General features: G+C 40.0%; 4 protein-coding genes across 4 annotated transcripts; all 4 read left to right on the forward strand.

Annotated features, from left to right (window-relative positions):
- The first annotated feature begins 23 nt into the window (after positions 1 to 23).
- LOC138201679 (olfactory receptor-like protein OLF4) lies at positions 24 to 951 on the forward strand. Its single transcript, XM_069155294.1, is given in 2 exon segments — positions 24 to 821; positions 823 to 951. Coding segments are annotated over 2 exon segments (927 nt in total).
- A 3,558-nt stretch (positions 952 to 4,509) lies between these two features.
- On the forward strand, positions 4,510 to 5,451 carry LOC138201680 (olfactory receptor 6Y1-like). Its single transcript, XM_069155295.1, has one exon. It carries the CDS (start codon positions 4,525 to 4,527, stop codon positions 5,449 to 5,451), a length of 927 nt encoding a protein of 308 aa, XP_069011396.1. The 5' UTR covers positions 4,510 to 4,524.
- A 5,122-nt stretch (positions 5,452 to 10,573) lies between these two features.
- LOC138201681 (olfactory receptor 51E1-like) lies at positions 10,574 to 11,515 on the forward strand. The gene has a single exon (XM_069155296.1). The coding sequence runs from the start codon at positions 10,589 to 10,591 to the stop codon at positions 11,513 to 11,515; it is 927 nt and encodes a 308-aa protein (XP_069011397.1). The 5' UTR covers positions 10,574 to 10,588.
- A 7,878-nt stretch (positions 11,516 to 19,393) lies between these two features.
- Positions 19,394 to 20,335, forward strand: LOC138201682 (olfactory receptor 11A1-like). Its single transcript, XM_069155297.1, has one exon. The coding sequence runs from the start codon at positions 19,409 to 19,411 to the stop codon at positions 20,333 to 20,335; it is 927 nt and encodes a 308-aa protein (XP_069011398.1). The 5' UTR covers positions 19,394 to 19,408.
- The last annotated feature ends 2,080 nt before the right edge of the window (positions 20,336 to 22,415 follow it).

A 22,415-nucleotide genomic window follows, 5' to 3' on the forward strand; every position in this document is an offset into this window, starting at 1 on the left:
ATTTAATTACTAACAATATTGAAATGAATGATGAATTAAATGTGACATACATAACTCTTGGTGGTTATGTAGAAGTGGGCAAATACAGATATCTTTATTTTTTAATTATGTGTGCATTGTATGTTTTAATAATTTTCAGTAATTCTATCATTGTGTACCTGATCTGGGCTCACCAAAACCTCCATGAGCCGATGTACATTTTCATTGCAGCTTTGTCAGTAAACTCTATTCTGTTCAGCACTAATATCTACCCGAAGCTGTTGGTTGACTTGTTATCTGAAAAACAGATCATATCTTATCAAGCGTGTCTTTTTCAGTCTTTTATGTTTTATACTTCAGCTGGTTCAGACATGTTACTGTTGGTAGCCATGGCCTTTGATAGATATGTTTCTATATGTAAACCTCTGCAATATCCAACTATCATGAGAAAAACAACTGTTAATACATTACTACTGTTAGCTTGGTTTCTGCCTGCCATGCAGATTGTATTGCTAACTGGATTAAGTGCTGACAAAAAACTCTGTGACTTCACTTTGAAAGGGATTTTTTGCAACAATTCAATCTTAAAACTTCACTGTGTCATGTCAAAAGCAATATATGTAGTTGGTTTGTTTGCTTTTCTAAATCTTACGGTTCTCCCTGTGCTTTTCATACTCTTTACTTACACAAAGATCATTATAATATCCTACCGCAGCAGTAGAGATGTCAGGAAAAAAGCTGCAGAGACCTGTTTACCTCACCTGTTGGTTTTAATCTGCTTCTTCTGTTTGATGATATATGATATCAGTATAGTTTGAATAGAATTTGTTTTTCCAAAAACGTGTGCGTTTAATAATGACTTTACAAGTGGTTCTGTATAATCCTCTTTTTAATCCAATTATATATGGTCTAAAAATGAAGGAAATCTCTAAACACCTCAAAAAGCTTTTCCGTGGTGTCAAACTAAGCTAAATAAGAATGATTTCTTCTGTGCTAGTTACACAGAGATGTGATTTAGTCTGAGGAAATATGTGCTATTTGTTTTATTGAATGATACAGATGAAATACTATCTTTAGCTTAATTAATATAAGGATTAATTTGCCACGTCGATTCTCCATAATGATTTGTGCCTCAAAGTTTTGGTTGATCTGTTACTTGTGATCATATTCAGTGGTACAATAATAACGAAGTTTACAACAGTTTTAGCAAGTGTCAACATTTTAAATACAGAATATGTCATCAGCATAAGGTGCACCATCTTTGATACCTTATATTAAAAATCTAAATCACTTTGAATGAGAGCATACAAATGTATATTAATCATTTTGTTGTAATTAAGTTGTTATATTTGTAATATGTGCATTTTAAGTTTTTTAAAGATGAGTGTTTGTTTATCAGTGTGTGGTCTCTTGGACTGTAACTTCTAACATTTCATAATAAGTTTTGTTGTAAGTTTTGTTAAGAAAAAAACAATAAAATAAAATTCAAAGCAAATAAACCAACAATGGTGTTGTGTTAAAATGATCTGTTTATTTTGCATGAACAGTTAACTGTCATAAGCTGATCTTTGTCTCCAGCACATACACATAATAGAATAAACACATAGTATGAAGCAGTACAACCCATGTCTAACAGGGCAACCAGCTTTCAGAGAAAACACAGTTCAACCGCCTTTTTCTGCATCACTCAGGACTTGGAACAGATCAGGGGCCTCATTTCTAACCATTGCGTACGCACACAACAGGGCCTGAAAAAGGCGTACGACACTCCCCACGCAAAAGTCGGGATTTATAAAAACAAACTTGATGGTAAATAGTGCACACCTGTAAACAAACTCTGACCATCGGGGAAAATTAGCAACACAGACGGTGAGGTGGTGAATTGAAGCCAGATTGCAGAAATGAAATTGTCAGGATCCCTGTCTGACCCTGTGTGTTTTGACCTCTGTTTCCCCAGATCTCCTTTCCTCATGTGTGCTGTTGTTCCCCTGTGTATTTGTTGTTGTTTGCCATGTGCTTTGTGTTTTGTTCTGTGTCCTCCTCTCCCCACCTCCAGTCACCTCCCATGGCTGCTCCCCTCATCAGCCTGCAAAGCTGCAGACAATCCTGCTGATGACCAGCTGCAGGTTGACACACCGGTTCCTCATCACTCTAATCACCTCCCGACACGATATCAACCCTGGTCCTGCAGTCCTGAGGAGTCGGTTCATACTGTCAGCTACATCCACTCACCTGTAACCTGTCCCCAGTGCTAACAGCGTCCTGTCCTGTCCTGTCCTGTCCTGTCCTCTTGCTGTGGACTACCTCCACCCTGCCTGCTACCCTGTGTTGGACCTTGGAAACCACACAGTGGACCTGTTCCTGCGCTTCGTAGGACCTCTGGAGCTGCCTGCCTGCCTGCCTGCCTGCCTGCCTGCCTGCCTGCCTGCCTGCCTGCGTATCTACGGCCCCACCTGATCCTGCCCGGACCAGAACTGAGTGCGTGGCTGCACCAGCTGGCCCCGCTCCACGGTCAGAGTTCGTTGGACTTTCCCTCCCGACTCAGGAAGAGGAGAGAGAGCGGAGAAGAGACATTAGGCCTGGCCACCAGTAAATAAAAACAGTTTCTGTACCTGAACTTGATTCTGTGTCTGCATTTGGGTCCAGTCCTGCCACACCACATCACAGAAATGTGAAGGACAACTTGATATTTGTAAACGTTGCGTACGCACACAACAGGGCCTGAAAAATGTCTAATATTTGGCACTGACTTTTATTTGGACTCAAAGATGAACTAAATACAATTTGGTGGTCAAAGGTAACTGTGACATAACAACATTTTGTGTCCATAACTTGGTAATTTGAAATATCTCATCTAATAATATAATTATTGCTCTTTCCTGTTTATTATTACACCAAAACTGAGGGGCAGTAGGTGAGATTGTGACTATATTTCGCATTTATGACAGATACTAAATTAGTTATATTACCCTGGGGGTGTCCATTTAGAAACTATGGTGATCGTATGGATCTGAACCATCCACTTTTAAAATATAAGCTTCTTTGCAGCATCCTCTATATTAGTTTGGACACATATGCATATAAACTACAACTTGACTGGTTAGCGGAAGCATGCAACCACTCTGCAGTAATTCTAATTTCCTATCCATTTTAATTTGCTTTCTTAATTCTTTATCCTTCTGACCACAAGACAGTTTTCCACTTTCCCTCGGTCAATCTTAACTAAGCACGGGCGCAGAGAAAGCAGCTGAGTTTCTAGATCATTTTCATATTTAGGTTTCTTCTTGGCATGTCAGGGTCTTTCTCCTCTTTAGCTCAGAGAACGTGGCGTCAAAGAATCCCAAAAATAATTTCAAATTTTGGTTCATCACACCAAAACACAGCTTTCCGCTTTGCCTCAGTCCATCTTAAATGAGCTCAGCCCCAGAGAAGGTAGAACATTTCTGGATCATGTACATAAAGTTTATGTTTTTGGAAGTGAGGCCATGCAGTGATTTCCATGAAAGATTCATATCTTTTTTATATTTTTTTGTATGCGATGCCCCATGAGGGCCCAAAAATCAATGTTGGTTTTCGGCCTTGTTCCTTACGTACAGAAATTTTTCAGGATTCTTGGAATCTTTTAATGATTATTTGTACTGTAGATGATGAAACCCCCAAAATTCTTTGCAATTTTATGTTGAGGAACATTATTATTAAATTGATGCACTATTTGCTCACATAGTGTTTCATGAGTGGTGAAAGATGCTCTTTTAATTGCCAATCATTTTACTTAAGTTAATCAGTGTTTTTGTTTTTATTATTTTTTGGCATTAGACAAATTTTCCAGTAATTTGCTCCCAACTTTTTGAAACATGTTGGTCACGTCAAATTGAAAGATATGCTTTTTATAAAACAATAAATTTGTTTAAAATGTCTCAGTATCAACATTGACGTGTTATCTTTTGTCTATTTTAATTATATAGGTTTATATGATTTGCAAATTAATGTATTCTGTTAATATTTGTATTTTATATAGCGTCCCAAATTTTGTGGAAAGAGGGTTGTAATATATTGATCATCTATATGATAATAATAATAATAATAATAATAATAAACATTATTTGTAAAGCACATTTCATACAAATAATGCAGTTCAATGTGCTTTACAGGAGAAGGCAAAAGCAAAAATATAATAGGATAATATAGCAATGTAATGCAACAAATTAACATTCTGGTTGATTATGATTTGTAAAATGGATGGGAAAAGAGTTCATGTGGATGAATGAATCATCAAGTTTTAATGTTGTTTTTGTCACGCTGATGGAAAGTTTAATGAGATCCTTTGAGGATAAAGATATCTCATTAAAACTTCCCTCACTTTCTCATTTCCACAGATGATCAAGCAGTCAAGGTAATGATCACGTCAGATATCTGGAAATCAATAAGACAATTTATGTAATTCTTTCGAAGCAGTCTTAACATCTACACTCGTTTTCTTGTTTTGATTCATATACTTTTGTTGTTACCATTTCAATCATAGTTATTTAATTACTAACTATTGAAATGAATGATGAATTAAATGTGACATACATAACTCTTGGTGGTTATGTAGAAGTGGGCAAATACAGATATCTTTATTTTTTAATTATGTGTGCATTGTATGTTTTAATAATTTTCAGTAATTCTATCATTGTGTACCTGATCTGGGCTCACCAAAACCTCCATGAGCCGATGTACATTTTCATTGCAGCTTTGTCAGTAAACTCTATTCTGTTCAGCACTAATATCTACCCGAAGCTGTTGGTTGACTTTTTATCTGAAAAACAGATCATATCTTATCAAGCGTGTCTTTTTCAGTCTTTTATGTTTTATAGTTTAGCTTGTTCAGATTTCTTACTGTTGGTAGCCATGGCCTTTGATAGATATGTTTCTATATGTAAACCTCTGCAATATCCAACTATCATGAGAAAAACAACTGTTAATACATTACTACTGTTAGCTTGGTTTCTGCCTGCCATGCAGATTGCAGTGCCACCTGGATTAAGTGCTGACAAAAAACTCTGTGACTTCACTTTGAAAGGGATTTTTTGCAACAATTCAATCTTAAAACTTCACTGTGTCATGTCAAAAGCAATATATGTATTTGGTTTGGTTGTGTTGCTAAATCTTACAGTTCTCCCTGTGCTTTTCATACTTTTTACTTACACAAAGATCATTATAATATCCTACCGCAGCAGTAGAGATGTCAGGAAAAAAGCTGCAGAGACCTGTTTACCTCACCTGTTGGTTTTAATCTGCTTCTTCTGTTTGATTATATATGATATCAGTATAGCTCGAATAGAATTTGATTTTCCAAAAAGTGTGCGTTTAATAATGACTTTACAAGTGGTTCTGTATAATCCTCTTTTTAATCCAATTATATATGGTCTAAAAATGAAGGAAATCTCTAAACACCTCAAAAAGCTTTTCCATCACGTCAAACTAAGCTAAATAAGAATGATTTCTTCTGTGCTAGTTACACAGAGATGTGATTTTCTTGGAGGAAATGTGGGATATTTGTTTTATTGAATGATACAGATGAAATACTATCTTTAGCTTAATTAATATAAGGATTAATTTGCCACGTCGATTCTCCATAATGATTTGTGCCACAAAGTTTTGCTTGATCTGTTACTTGTGATCATATTCAGTGGTATAATAATAATTAAGTTTAAAACAGTTTTAGCAGGTGTCAACATTTTAAATACAGAATATGTCATCAGTATAAGGTGCACCATCTTTGATACATAATATTAAAAATCTAAATGGCCTTGAATGAGAGAATACAAATGTATATTAATAATTTTGTTGCACTGAAGTCCTTATATTTGTAATATGTGCATTTTACGTTTTTTTTTTAGCGATGACTGTTTGTTTATCAGTGTGTGGTCGCTTGGACTGTAACTTCTAACATTTCATAATAAGTTTTGTTGTAAGTTTTGGTAAGAAAAAAATAAAATAAAATTCAAAGCAAATAAACCAATAATGCTGTTGTGTTAAAATGATCTGTTTATTTTGCATGAACAGTTAACTGTCATAAGCTGATCTTTGTCTCCAGCACATACACATAATAGAATAAACACATAGTATGAGGCAGTACAACCCATGTCTAACAGGGCAACCAGCTTTCAGAGAAAACACAGTTCAACCGCCTTTTTCTGCATCACTCAGGACTTGGAACAGATCAGGGGCCTCATTTCTAACCGTTGCGTACGCACACAACAGGGCCTGAAAAAGGTGTACGACACTCCCCACGCAAAAGTCGGGATTTATAAAACCAAACTTGATGGTAAATAGTGCACACCTGTAAACAAACTCTGACCATCGGGGAAAATTAGCAACACAGACGGTGAGGTGGTGAATTGAAGCCAGATTGTAGAAATGAAATGTGACAGACAACTTGATACGTATAACGAAGCCTCTCACATTTAATTTCACTTCATATCACATCTTATTTGGACATGGGTCCACTTTATCATTATCATTCTAAACAGCAGGCTCATTTTTGCTCGTGACCTATAAATATTCTATAAACAAATTTGAACTGTACATGATAAAAGCAAATCTATATCTCAGATTTAATTGTGCTCATTATATCAGACGTGCTGTCACTCCACCACGTTCATTTTCACCGCATTTACATTGTAAACTATCATCATCCTTTGTAAAAATCCAAGATAACATCAAACAGCATTAGGTTAAAGAACTGTAGAACAGAGGGTCAGTCTTTAATGTTTTTTTCTCATTGTGCACTGATACACACTGCTCAAAAAAATAAAGGGACCGTAACTTTTCCACTTTTCTGGTGGCTCTTCTACTTTTTTCCTTCTTTGTAATGGAGAGCTACGCACAACGGATTGGGGCCATTGTTTACTGTCGTGATCAGCTGATCGCGCTGGGTAGGCCTCGACTGCTGCTGCCCGGAGCGAGGCCTGAAATCCCGGACGAACTTCGGAGAAGACGTCGGGGTTGCAGAGCTGGAGCTAAGCTGAAGGTGAAGAGGATGAGATATAAACCATCGGTACCGGAGATCTTGATGGGGAACGTGAGGTCGTTGGCCAACAAGACGGACGAGGTATGCGCGCTGGTAAAGACCCAGAGAGAGTACCGGGAGTGCAGCATCATGTGTTTCACCGAGACGTGGCTGCACTCACATTTCCCGGACCACAGCGCAGCCGTACCCGGCTTCAGGACTGTTCTGGCGGACAGAGACGTTGTTCGGAGCGGCAAGAAGAAAGGTGGAGGGATTGCAGGCTACGTGAACGAGAGGTGGTGCAATCCCGACCACGTGTGTGAAGGAACGTTTCTGTAGCCCGGACATTGAACTTCTAGCCGTGGGGATGCGCCCGTATTATTTGCAGAGTGAGTTCTCGTCCACCATCGTTATCATTGTGTACGTTCCTCCATCAGCTGACGTAGAGGCAGCAGTAGACACCATCTACTCCACTGTGTCTAAACTGCAGACTAAGCATCCCGGTGCATTTTTGGCAGTTACTGGAGACTTTAACCAGCCTGGATAAAGAACTGCCAACTTTGCACCAGTATGTTAACTGCCCCACCCGGGACAATAAAACTCTGGACTTACTGTATGCTAATGCCATGGATGCATACAGTGCAACTGCCCTTCCCCCCCTTGGTAGATCAGACCACAACCTGGTCCTGCTGACTCTCAAGGATGTTCCTCTGGTGCAGAGGCAGCCTGTGACCACCAGGACTGTGAGGAGGTGGACACAGGAGGCCAAAGACGCCCTGCAGGACTGCTTTGAGTCCACGGACTGGAATGTGCTGTTTGGACCACATGGGGAGGACATCAACAGCATGAAAGACTGTATCACAGAATACATTAAATTCTGTGAACACACCACCGTACCATCCCGGACTGGACACTGCTTCCCCAACAACAAGCCGTGGATCACCAGTGACCTGAAAGTTCTTCTTAATAAGGAGAAAGCAGCCTTCAGGTCTGGGGACAGGGAGGAGCTCAGGAGAGTGCAGCGCCACCTGAAGGAGAAAATGAGAGAGTGCAAGGACTCCTACAGCAGGAAGCTGGAGGCCAAACTCCAGCAGAACAACGTGAGGGAGGTGTGGACCGGGATGAAGGAGATTACTGGGTTGAAGGGGAGAGAGAGACAACCAGGGGGAACCTGGAGAGGAACAACCAGGGGGAACCTGGAGAGGAACAACCAGGGGGAACCTGGAGAGGAACAATCAGGGGGAACCTGGAGAGGAACAAGCAGGGGGAACCACGAGAGGAACAATCAGGGGGAACCTGGAGAGGAACAACCAGGGGGAACCACGAGAGGAACAATGAGCTAAACTGTTTCTTCAACAGGTTTAGTTCACCACCCTCATCTGTCTCCTCCACACCTCACACCTCCCAAACACCTCTGCTGCCTCCCCCCCTACCTCCCTCTGCGCCCCCTGTTGAACTGCACAGAGCCCTCAATCTCAAAGGGCTCTTCCTCCATCGACACCTCCCCCCCTCTCCTCCCCACACACACACCCCACACCCCTCTCACCCCCCTCTCTGTGACGACTGGACATGTTAGGAAACAGCTGGAGAGACTCCACCAGCGCAAGGCTGCAGGACCTGACAGCATCAGCCCCGGGGTCCTGAAGACCTGCGCCGTCCAGCTGGCTGAGGTCCTACAACACCTCTTCAACCTGAGCCTGAAGCAGGAGGAGGTCCCGGTGCTGTGGAAGACGTCCTGCCTGGTTCCAGTCCCTAAGAAGACGACTCCATCCGGCCTCAATGACTATGGACCGGTTGCCCTCACATCTCAGGTGATGAAGGTGCTGGAGAGGCTGGTCTAGGCCCACCTCAGGCCGCTGGTGAATTCTTCTCTGGACCCTCTGCAATTTGAGTACCAGCCTCATGTGGGAGTGGACGACGCCATCATCTACCTGCTGCAACGAGCTCAGTCTCACCTGGATGGAACCGGTGACTCTGTGAGAATCACTTTCTTTGATTTCTCCAGTGCATTCAACACCATCCAACACTGCTGCTGAGTGAGAAGCTGCGGGTGGTGGGGGTGGACACGTCCACCGTCTCCTGGATCACTGACTACCTGACAGGCAGACCACAGTTTGTCCGTCTGGACAGTGTGCTGTCTGATACGGTGGTCAGTGGTATTGGAGCTCCTCAGGGAACTGTTTTGTCTCCCTTCCTGTTCACCTTATACACCACTGACTACCAGTACAACTCAGAGTCAAGACATCTGCAGAAGTTCTCGGATGACTCTGCAGTGGTAGGATGTATAAGGGATGGACGGGAGGACGAGTACAGGGCAGTAGTGGAGGACTTTGTGGAGTGGGTGGGAAGGAATCTCCTGCTCCTGAACGTGGCCCAGAGAGATGGTGGTCGACTTCAGGAGGAAGACGACGGCTCCACAACCGCTGAGAGTTCTGGGAGAGGAGGTGGACATGGTGGAGGAGTACAAGTACCTGGTGTCTCCATGACAACAGACTGAACTGGAAGACCAACATCAACGCTGTCTACAAGAAGGTGATGAGTCGACTCTTTTTCTTGAGGAAACTTCGATCCTTCAATGTGTGCAGCGAGATGTTGGAGATGTTCTACCATCTGTTGTGGCCAGTGCATTGTACTTCTCTGGGGTCTGCTGGGGGAGCAGCATTGGAGCCGGTGACACCAACAGACTTAACAAACTGGTTAAGAAGGCCGGCTTCATCATCGGCTACAAACTGGACAGTCTGGAAAAGGTGGTGGAGAGGAGGACGCTGAACAAACTATTGTCCATATTGGATCATCCTGACCACCCTCTCCACCACCTGCTGCAGGGACAGCGGAGCACTTTCTCCAAAAGACTCCTCCAGCTCCGCTGTCACAAGGACAGATACAGGAGATCATTCCTGCCCACTGCAATAAGACTGTACAATAACTCACCTCTGGCAAAATCCATCACAGTACAATAACACTGTTGATTGTGTTTCTTGGTTTGTTTGTACATAATATATATAGATATATAATGTAATGTATATACTGTGCATTTTATATTTTATATTTTGTACTACTATTTACTGCTATTTTATTGCTTTTCTACTATTAGATTCTATTTTCTTATTTTATTCTATTATTTCTATATCTTATTGCTTCTGTATGCTGCTGTAGCGAAAAAAAAATTCCCCTCGGGGATTAATAAAGTAAATACCAACCTACCTACCTATCTTTACTGGAGAAGGCAAAAGCAAAAATATAATAGGATAATATAGCAATGTAATGCAACAAATTAACATTCTGGTTAATTATGATTTGTAAAATGGATGGGAAAAGAGTTCATGTGGATGAACGAATAATCAAGTTTTAATGTTGTTTTTGTCACGCTGATGGAAAGTTTAATGAGATCCTTTGAGGATAAAGATATCTCATAAAAACTTCCCTCACTTTCTCATTTCCACAGATGATCAAGCAGTCAAGGTAATGATAAGGTCAGATATCTGGAAATCAATTAGACAATTTAATGTAATTCTTTCGAGGCAGTCTTAACATCTACACTCGTTTTCTTATTTTGATTAATATACTTTTGTTGTTACCATTTCAATCATAATTATTTAATTACTAACTATTGAAATGAATGATGAATTAAATGTGACATACATAACTCTTGGTGGGTATGTAGAAGTGGGCAAATACAGATATCTTTATTTTTTAATTATGTGTGCATTGTATGTTTTAATAATTTTCAGTAATTCTATCATTGTGTACCTGATCTGGGCTCACCAAAACCTCCATGAGCCGATGTACATTTTCATTGCAGCTTTGTCAGTAAACTCTATTCTGTTCAGCACTAATATCTACCCGAAGCTGTTGGTTGACTTTTTATCTGAAAAACAGATCATATCTTATCAAGCGTGTCTTTTTCAGTCTTTTATGTTTTATGGTTTAGCTGGTTCAGAGATGTTACTGTTGGTAGACATGGCCTTTGATAGATATGTTTCTATATGTAAACCTCTGCAATATCCAACTATCATGACAAAAACAACTGTTAATACATTACTACTGTTAGCTTGGTTTCTGCCTGCCATGCAGATTGCAGTGCCACCTGGATTAAGTGCTGACAAAAAACTCTGTGACTTCACTTTGAAAGGGATTTTTTGCAACAATTCAGTCTTAAAACTTCACTGTGTCATGTCAAAAGCAATTTATGTATATGGTTTGATTGCTTTGCTAAATCTCACGATTCTCCCTGTGCTTTTCATACTTTTTACTTACACAAAGATCATTATAATATCCTACCGCAGCGGTAGAGATGTCAGGAAAAAAGCTGCAGAGACCTGTTTACCTCACCTGTTGGTTTTAATCTGCTTCTTCTGTTTGGTTACATATGATGTCAGTATATCTCGAATAGAATTTGATTTTCCAAAAAGTGTGCGTTTAATAATGACTTTACAAGTGGTTCTGTATAATCCTCTTTTTAATCCAATTATATATGGTCTAAAAATGAAGGAAATCTCTAAACACCTCAAAAAGCTTTTCCGTGGTGTCAAACTAAGCTAAATAAGGATGATTTCTTCTGTGCTAGTTACACAGAGATGTGATTTACTTGGAGGAAATATGTGATATTTGTTTCATTGAATAATACAGATGAAATACTGTCTTTAGCTTAATTAATATAAGGATTAATGTGCCACGTCGATTCTCCATAATGATTTGTGCCACAAAGTTTTGCTTAATCTGTTACTTGTGATCATATTCAGTGGTACAATAATAATGAAGTTTACAATAGTTTTAGCAGGTGTCAACATTTTAAATACCGAATATGTCATCAGTATAAGGTGCACCATCTTTGATACGTTATATTAAAAATCTAAATCACTTTGAATGAGAGCATACAAATGTATATTAATCATTTTGTTGTACTGAAGTTCTTATATTTGTAATATGTGCATTTTAAGTTTTTTAACAAGGAGTGTTTGTTTATCAGTGTGTGGTCACTTCGACTGTAACTTCTAACATTTCATAATAAGTTTTGTTGTAAGTTTTGGTAAGAAAAAAACAATAAAATAAAATTCAAAGCAAATAAACCAATAATGTTGTTGTGTGAAAATGATCTGTTTATTTTGCATGAACAGTTAACTGTCATAAGCTGATCTTTGTCTCCAGCACATACACATAATAGAATAAACACATAGTATGAGGCAGTACAACCCATGTCTAACAGGGCAACCAGCTTTCAGAGAAAACACAGTTCAACCGCCTTTTTCTGCATCACTCAGGACTTGGAACAGATCAGGGGCCTCATTTCTAACCGTTGCGTACGCACACAACAGGGCCTGAAAAAGGCGTACGACACTCCCCACGCAAAAGTCGGGATTTATAAAAACAAACTTGATGGTAAATAGTGCACACCTGTAAACAAACTCTGACCATCGGGGAAAATTAGCAACACAGACGGTGAGGTGGTGAATTGAAGCCAGATTGTAGAAATGAAATGTGACAGACATCTTGATACGTATAAAGAAGCCTCTCACATTTAATTTCACTTCATATCACATCTTATTTGGACATGGGTCCACTTTATCATTATCATTCTAACCAGCAGGCTTATTTTTGCTCGTGATCTATAAATATTCTATAAACAAATTTGAACTGTACATGATAAAAGCAAATCTATATCTCAGATTTAATTGTGCTCATTATATCATACGTGCTGTCACTCCACCACGTTCATTTTCACCGCATTTACATTGTAAACTATCATCATCCTTTGTAAAAATCCAAGATAACATCAAACAGCATTAGGTTAAAGAACTGTAGAACAGAGGGTCAGTCTTTAATGTTTTTTCTCATATTGTGCACTGATACACACTGCTCAAAAAAACAAAGGGAACACGAAAACAACACAATGTAACTTCAAGTCAATCACACTTCTGGGAAATCAACCTGTCCAGTTAGGAAGCAACACTGACTGTGAATCAACTTCACCTGCTGTTGTGCAAATGGAACAGACAACGGGTGGAAATGAGGCAATTATCAAGACAACCCTATAAAGGAACGGTTCTGCAGGTGGTGACCACAGACCATTTCTCTGTCCTCATCCTGTCTGGATAATTTTTGGTCACTTTTGCATTTTGCCAGTGTCCTCACCACTAGAGGTAGCATGAGGTGTCTCCAACCCACAGAAGTTGATCAGGTAGTGCAGCTCATCCAGGATGGCACATCAATGCACGCTGTGGCAAGAAGGTTTGCTGTGTCTGTCAGCACAGTGTCAAGAGGACAGAGGACATACCAGGAGACAGGCCGGTCCACCAGGAGACGTGGAGGGGGCCGTAGGAGGACAACAACCCAGCAGCAGGACTGCTATCTGCTCCTTTGTGCAAGGAGGAACAGGAGGAGCGCTGCCAGAGCCCTACAAAATGACCTCCAGCAGGCCACTAATGTGCAAGTTTCTGCTCAAACTGTCAGAAACAGACTCCATGAGGGCGGTATGAGGGCCCGACGTCCACAAGTGGGGTCTGTGCTTACAGCCAACACCATGCAGGGTGATCGGACTTTGCCAGAGAACACCAAGATTGGCAGCTTCTCCGTCGGCACCCTGTGATCTTCACGGATGAGAGCAGGTTCACACTGAGCACATGTGACAGACGTGACGGAGTCTGGAGACGCCATGGAGAACGTTCTGCTGCCTGCAACATCCTCCAGCGGGACCGGTTTGGCGGTGGGTCAGCGACGGTCTGGGGAGGCATTTCTTTAGAGGACCGCACAGCCCTCCGTGTGCTAGCCAGAGGTACCCTGACTGTCATTAGGTACCAGGATGAGATCCTCAGACCCATTGAAGACCATATGCTGGTGCAGTGGACCCTGGGTTCCTTCTGATGCAGGACAATGCTCGGCCTCATGTGGCTGGAGTGTGTCATCAGTTCCTGCATGATGAAGGCATCGATGCTACGGACCGGCCCGCACGTTCCCCAGACCTGAATCCAATCCAGCACATCTGGGACATCGTGTCTCGTTCCGTCCACCGACACCACGTCGCACAACAGACTGTCCGGGAGTTGACTGATGCTTTGATCCAGGTCTGGGAGGAGATCCCTCAGGAGAACATCCGTGGTCTCATCAGGAGCATGCCCAGGCGTTGTAGGGAGTGATACAGGCACGTGGAGGCCACACACACACTACTGAGACTCATTTGAACTTGTCTTGAGGAATTTCCACAGAAGTTGGATCAACCTGTGATCTGATTTTTTCCACTTTTATTTTCAGTATGATTCTGAATCCAGACCTCCATGAGATAATGATTTTGATTTCCATTGATCATTCTTGTTATTTTGTTCTCAACACATTCCACTATGTAATGAATAAAGATTTTCAACTAGAATATTTCATTCATTGAGATCTAGGATGTGTTGTTTAAGTGTTCCCTTTATTATTTTGAGCAGTGTATATCCGATCATCATTGCTGCTCTCCTGTGGGGGAACGAGTGGCCAAAATGATCTATACTCATCCATTCAGATAATATCGCTGTTGTTGACATCATTAAAGATGCTGTAAAGCAAATTCCATGATTTGCTTCTCAGTACATTATATACATGTGAAATGAGTTGCTGAAAGCATCTACAAAGCTAGAAAACTATGTCACACTGAAATGTGGAGTTAGACCGTTGAACAGTTTCTCATCTGTCTTCAGCTCAGGTTTTTTTAGGCGGGGCTAAAAGCCAACCTATCTACGTCACAACAACCTATCTATGTCACAACAACCTATCTACGTCACAACAACCTATCTACATCACTACAACCTATCTACGTCACAACAACCTATCTACATCACTACAACCTATCTACGTCAGATGACAGATGGTTTATATAACCTTCTGCATGGCTCCTCCTCTCACACGGTGAAACACTATAAAATCCTGCAGCTCATTTACATAAGAGGTCGTCCCACTGGACTTCAGTTCTACTCCTGCTGTAGTCAGATAGTTATTGTACATCAGCTAACTGCTACAGGACGTCTCCCTCCACCTGCAAGTGAATCTTTGCTGGAAGCAAGAACCTCCAAAGCAGCACTGCATCGTTGTTTAAATGTCCTACTGATGAAGAAAGGAAAAAGAGGAGGATTGATTTCATGAAGAGCTAAAGGAGACTTTAGGATTAACACCAACAGACGCCTCTTCAGGGACCATTTCACGACAGATAGTTTAATCTTGGACCGGAGACGGACGGAGTTCAAGGACACACCGCTCCTCCTGCAGCAGCGTGGAGCCGATCCGAGCTTCACCCTCCGGTAACACCGGCACCGTCCCCTGCCGCCAGCAGTCCACCACTCAGTGGAAGTTCTGTGTGCTTGTTATAATTAGACTTGATAACTTTTCCACAGTAACTCTGCTATATTTAGTCCACGGTGCAAACTGCTAACGTGATTTTACTCGTTGTAGAATAACTTTATTTTGGTGAAATGGTTCTTTTCTATTGAGCTCGTAGCCGAGCAGAGTTCAGAGGAAAATGCTCCGATAACAACAGATTGTTTTATGTTAGATGGACATCTAGCTCTGATAAGGAACTATAAAATATGTAACTCTGTGTTTTACATGTCGGGGTGATGGTGAACATGGACCAGAGGAGATCTAGTCCTCCTGATTAATGAGGGTTGTTGTTGTTGTACTCCGGTGTAACGTTACAATCACCGACCCTTTCAGTTACATGTACCGGTACCGGTCCGGTTAAACAAGCCCAACTACATGCGCAGGAGCCGGTGGAGGAGGAGGAAGAAGAGGAGGAGGAGGGACATCAGTGAAAGAGAAAGACTTTTAACTCGACCTGAACAGGTTCAAAGTTTGAATTAATGTGATGTAACGAATTGATGTGATGTAATGAATTAACATGTGATGTAATGAATTGATGTGATGTAACGAATTGATGTGATATAATGAATTGATGTGATATAATGAATTAACATGTGATGTAATGAATTGATGTGATGTAATGAATTAACATGTGATGTAATGAATTGATGTGATGTAATGAATTGATGTGATGTAATGAATTGATATGATATAATGAATTGATGTGATGTAATGAATTGATGTGATGTAATGAATTGATATGATGTAATGAATTGATGTGATATAATGAATTGATGTGATGTAATGCAGCGTTGTTCATGTTGCAGTCGTTACAGAACTAAATCAACTCCTCCTCTCTTATTATCTCCACTATTGTAATTCAGGTGCGTTAGAAGTAGTTGGAGACTCACTGTCTTCTGTCTCTGGTGTCCAGTTTGACTCCTGTTACAGCTCAGGGGGACAAGCTGGATTTATATGCATCTGTATGTTTCACTCATTGGACAAATAAATTCTGATTCTATTCTGTTTTCATAAAGCAGGCTGCTCCGTCCACCAGAGAGACAGAGGACCAGTGGGACATCATGCATAAAGTCACCGAGAGGTTGGATGTCAGACGGACCACTTAGTGGGGAAAAGAACTTCAGCCACAGGACTGTCTTACAGGACACTGAACACCTCACAGGGAGTGGGCGGAGCTTCAGCTCCTTCAGGACACGCCCCCCCCAGTCTCAGAGCAGAAGACTGATGATTTTCTCACCATTTCAAAGGCTAATTTAAAAAAACGTGTCTGTGTTTTTTTTCATTCAAATTTGGATGGGTAGTTAACAACCCATAACTGTGTGGTGTGATGAACTTAAAACTCATTTTCATTTCTACTTCACAGCATCTTTAACAAAGGCAGAAACTCTACCACGATCTTGCCCTTCATACGCTGTTTCACGTGGCAGTCGGTCACTCATCAATTCATTGAGTTAAACATGTTCCCGGCCATCATAACTCCATCGCAGACTCCCTGTCTCGCTTCTCCTTCCAGATCTTCAGAACCTTAGCTCCAGATGCGGAGGAGAATTCAACCCCATTACCACCATTTTCAGACACGATATTCCTGATCTGAAACCGACCATCGCAGAACTCATCTCTTTGTCTCAATGAGCCATCATCATCAGCTTAACCCCCAGCACTCTTTCTGCTTACTGGACGGCCTGGAACTCTTTCCGCTCCTTCTATACCACGTTTAACCTTCAGTTCCCTTCCTTCGACGTGGCCTCCGTATGCAGCTTCATCTCCTGTGCCCATTCGACTCTTCACATCAAGATACCCACCACTAAGGTTTACCTTAGCGGTATCAATTTCTTCTCAAAATTACTCACTGGCTCCCCTTCAACGCTCTCCCAGTTGTCTTTGCTTATTAAAGGCCTTCAGCACCAAACACCTCCACCGACTCCTCGCCTTCTTCCGCTAACCACCGATCTTATTTCTCGCTGCATTGTCACCCTACGCTCTAATCACTTTTCCACCCATCGAGCGTGCACCCTGCAATCCATGTTTCTACTTACTTTTTATGGTTTCTTGCGATGCTCAGAATTCGCATCTTCTTCAGCCAACTTTAACCCTAGTCTCCACCCCTGCATATTCAACCTTTATCCTATCTCCGAGGATTGTGTAGCCTGTTTGCTCAAACAGAGCAAAACAAACCAGATAAGTAACCCAGTCCCCATATTTGATTTTAAACTAAATTCACATCTGAGCCTCTATGAACCTCTCATACACTATCTGCTGCTCAGGAAAATGCAGCAAACCTCCTCCCATGAACCGTTGTTCATCACCGAAACAGGCCACGTCGCCAATCCATCCTGGTTCCTTTCACACTTCAGGGAAGTCCTAATCACCTCTGGGATTAATCCTGACTCTTTCTCTGGCCACTCCTTCAGTGTTGGAGCAGCCACCACTGTGTCAAGCAGAGGAGTCCCAGACCACCTCATCAAGGTCATGGGCTGCTGGTCTTCCCAAGCCTTCCAACTTTACACTCGCCACAGCTTCAACGACCTGCGCTAAGGGCAGGCAGCCTTGCTTTCTTAGGAGGGCTTCTTTTGGGGATCTGCAAACCCCGGGAGCTGCAGTGGATCCTCAACTAAGCCTTACACAAACCGCTAAACTCTCACCTTGGCTTAATCTCCCTCAACCATTCCTCAACGCTACAAATGATCAATGAAGGTTTGCGCTCGGCTCCTGAGACGGGGTCCTAGCTAGTGAATATAATGTTCATAATTGCTGCCAGTGTCATGATTGGTCATTATTGGGACTAACCATTCAGTATACGTCCTGTGATATTGGCTAATACCTCAGTTGTACTATAGACCAATAAATACGTTGTTATTATAATTATTATTCATACAAAGTAGGTTGTAATATCAGCACTATGTTGGAGACAGTACAGAGGTCAGCTGTGATTTCAAAACTGGACTGGCTGAAAACATTTTGTCATACAGAGAAATGATGGCTATCATCAGAAAGGTCAAGTTATGCTGTTTATTTAGATATCCAATATGTTATGAGGTGATCGGGACTTTGGGAATCAATCAATTAAGAGTAGCGAGATGGATGTAGCGCTTCATGCAGAGTAACAACAACACAATTATATTTTATACCGTCGATGATGAAATCCTCAAATTCTTTGCAATTTTATGTTGAGGAACATTATTATTAAATTGATGCACTATTTGCTCACGTAGTGCTTCATGAGTGGTGTAAGATGCTCTTTAAATTGGCAATCATGTTACTTCAGTTAATCAGTATTTTTCTTCAATTATTTTTTAGCATTAAACAACTTTTCCCGTCATTTGCGCCCAACTTTTTTGAAACATGTTGTTGACATCAAATTCAAAAACATGTTTTTTTTATAAAACAATACATCTGTTTTAACTTTCTCAGTATCAACATTGAAGTGTTATCTTTAGTCTATTTTAATTACATGGGTTTATATGATTTGCAAATCATTGTATTCTGTTAATATTTATATTTTATATAGCGTCCCAACTTTTGTGGAAAGAGGATTGCAATATATTGATCAGCTATATAATAATAATAATAATAATAATAATAATAATAATAATAATAATAATAATAATAATAATAATAATAATAATAATAATAAACATTATTTGTAAAGCACATTTCATACAAATAATGCAGTTCAATGTGCTTTACAGGAGAAGGCAAAAGCAAAAATATAATAGGATAATATAGCAATGTAATGCAACAAATTAACATTCTGGTTAATTATGATTTGTAAAATGGATGGGAAAAGAGTTCATGTGGATGAACGAATCAACAAGTTTTAATGTTGTTTTTGTCACGCTGATGGAAAGTTTAATGAGATCCTTTGAGGATAAAGATATCTCATAAAAACTTCCCTCACTTTCTCATTTCCACAGATGATCAAGCAGTCAAGGTAATGATAAGGTCAGATATCTGGAAATCAATAAGACAATTTAATGTAATTCTTCCGAGGCAGTCTTAACATCTACACTCGTTTTATTATTTTGATTCATATAATTTTGTTGTTACCATTTCAATCATAATTATTTAATTACTAACAATATTGAAATGAATGATGAATTAAATGTGACATACATAACTCTTGGTGGGTATGTAGAAGTGGGCAAATACAGATATCTTTATTTTTTAATTATGTGTGCATTGTATGTTTTAATAATTTTCAGTAATTCTATCATTGTGTACCTGATCTGGGCTCACCAAAACCTCCATGAGCCGATGTACATTTTCATTGCAGCTTTGTCAGTAAACTCTATTCTGTTCAGCACTAATATCTACCCGAAGCTGTTGGTTGACTTTTTATCTGAAAAACAGATCATATCTTATCAAGCGTGTCTTTTTCAGTATTTTATGTTTTATGGTTTAGCTGGTTCAGATTTCTTACTGTTGGTAGCCATGGCCTTTGATAGATATGTTTCTATATGTAAACCTCTGCAATATCCAACTATCATGAGAAAAACAACTGTTAATACATTACTACTGTTAGCTTGGTTTCTGCCTGCCGTGCAGGCTGCAGTGTCAACTGGATTAAGTGCTGAAAAAAAACTCTGTGACTTCACTTTGAAAGGGATTTTTTGCAACAATTCAATCTTAAAACTTCACTGTGTCATGTCAAAAGCAATATATGTATATGGTTTGGTTGTGTTGCTAAATCTTGGACTTCTCCCTGTGCTTTTCATACTTTTTACTTACACAAAGATCATTATAATATCCTACCGCAGCGGTAGAGATGTCAGGAAAAAAGCTGCAGAGACCTGTTTACCTCACCTGTTGGTTTTAATCTGCTTCTCCTGTTTGATTATATATGATATCAGTATAGCTCGAATAGAATTTGATTTTCCAAAAACTGTGCGTTTAATAATGACTTTACAAATGGTTCTGTATAATCCTCTTTTTAATCCAATTATATATGGTCTAAAAATGAAGGAAATCTCTAAACACCTCAAAAAGCTTTTCCGTTGTGTCAAACTAAGCTAAATAAGGATGATTTCTTCTGTGCTAGTTACACAGAGATGTGATTTATTTGGAGGAAATATGGGATATTTGTTTTATTGAATGATACATATGAAATACTATCTTTAGCTTAATTAATATAAGGATTAATTTGCCACGTCGATTCGCCGTAATAATTTTCCCACAAAGTTTTGCTTGATCTGTTACTTGTGATCATATTCAGTGGTACAATAATAATGAAGTTTACAACAGTTTTAGCAGGTGTCAACATTTTAAATACAGGATATGTCATCAGTATAAGGTGTACCATCTTTGATACGTAATATTAAAAATCTAAATCACTTTGAATGAGAGAATACAAATGAATATTAATAATTTTGTTGCACTGAAGTCCTTATATTTGTAATATGTGCATTTTACGTTTTTTAATGATGAGTGTTTGTTTATCAGTGTGTGGTCGCTTGGACTGTAACTTCTAACATTTCATAATACGTTTTGTTGTAAGTTTTGATAAGAAAAAAATAAAATAAAATTCATAGCAAATAAACCAACAATGTTGTTGTGTTAAAATGATCTGTTTATTTTGCATGAACAGTTAACTGTCATAAGCTGATCTTTGTCTCCAGCACATACACATAATAGAATAAACACATAGTATGAGGCAGTACAACCCATGTCTAACAGGGCAACCAGCTTTCAGAGAAAACACAATTCAACCGCCTTTTTCTGCATCACTCAGGACTTGGAACAGATCAGGGGCCTCATTTCTAACCGTTGCGTACGCACACAACAGGGCCTGAAAAAGGTGTACGACACTCCCCACGCAAAAGTCGGGATTTATAAAACCAAACTTGATGGTAAATAGTGCACACCTGTAAACAAACTCTGACCATCGGGGAAAATTAGCAACACAGACGGTGAGGTGGTGAATTGAAGCCAGATTGTAGAAATGATATGTGACAGACATCTTGATACGTATAACGAAGCCTCTCACATTTAATTTCACTTCATATCACATCTTATTTGGACATGGGTCCACTTTATCATTATCATTCTAACCAGCAGGCTACTTTTTGCTCGTGACCTATAAATATTCTATAAACAAATTTGAACTGGACATGAAAAAAGCAAATCTATATCTCAGATTTAATTGTGCTCATTTTATCATACATGCTGTCACTCCACCACGTTCATTTTCACTGCATTTACATTGTAAACTATCATCATCCTTTGTAAAAATCCAAGATAACATCAAACAGCATTAGGTTAAAGAACTGTAGAACAGAGGGTCAGTCTTCAATGTTTTTTTCTCATATTGTGCACACATAGTTTAATGCAGTTGTTGTGTGTAAAAGTGTTTCCACTGCGCTCTCAGATGCACAGAATGCAGCGTCATGGAGACATCATGGTGGAATTTCTATCACTGCAGGCGGGATATGAGGCGGATGTACATGCGCACATTTCCACTTGCATTGTGATTCATGAAGTGAACATTGCGTGCAGGTATGCGTGGGCACGGTTTAAAAAATCAGTTTTCTGCACATATCTCTGTTAACTTGTCTTCACTGCTTTCGTCTTGACAGCTCCAGACAAATGGGTGTCCTTACATGGAGACACAGGGTTATGTCAGTATGCTAATTGCAGAGCGTGGACACGCGCCTGTCAATTTAGAATGATTTTGATTCACTAACAAATGTACGGAGCCCCTGAAAGGGTCACGGGGAGGATTTTTTTCGGGACTACTTTTGCGTGGCCTTACAAAGGCTACTACAAAGGTTACTGTCTTGGTGGTTCAGAATTTTGACGGTTGGAAAAACGTCAGGCAAAAAGCTGCACAGACCTGTGTACCTCACCTGCTCATTTTAATCAGCTTTTCGTGTTTGTGTTCATTTGATATAGTTTTGGCTCGAGTGGAAATAGATTTTTCTCAAAGTGCATATTTAACATTGACTTTACAGATAGTAACATGTCACCCTCTCTTTAATCCAATTATATATGGTCTAAAAATGAAAGAAATCTATAAACACGTCAAGTCAAGAGGCTGTTCTGTTGGATATACATTAATTTCTTTTGTAACATAAATTCAAAGATGATTTTTCTTTCA

This window comes from Embiotoca jacksoni, unplaced genomic scaffold, assembly GCF_022577435.1.
Source record: "Embiotoca jacksoni isolate LCO1_2020_lvr unplaced genomic scaffold, fEmbJac1.0.p SCAF_2, whole genome shotgun sequence".
NCBI lineage: Eukaryota > Metazoa > Chordata > Actinopteri > Embiotocidae > Embiotoca > Embiotoca jacksoni.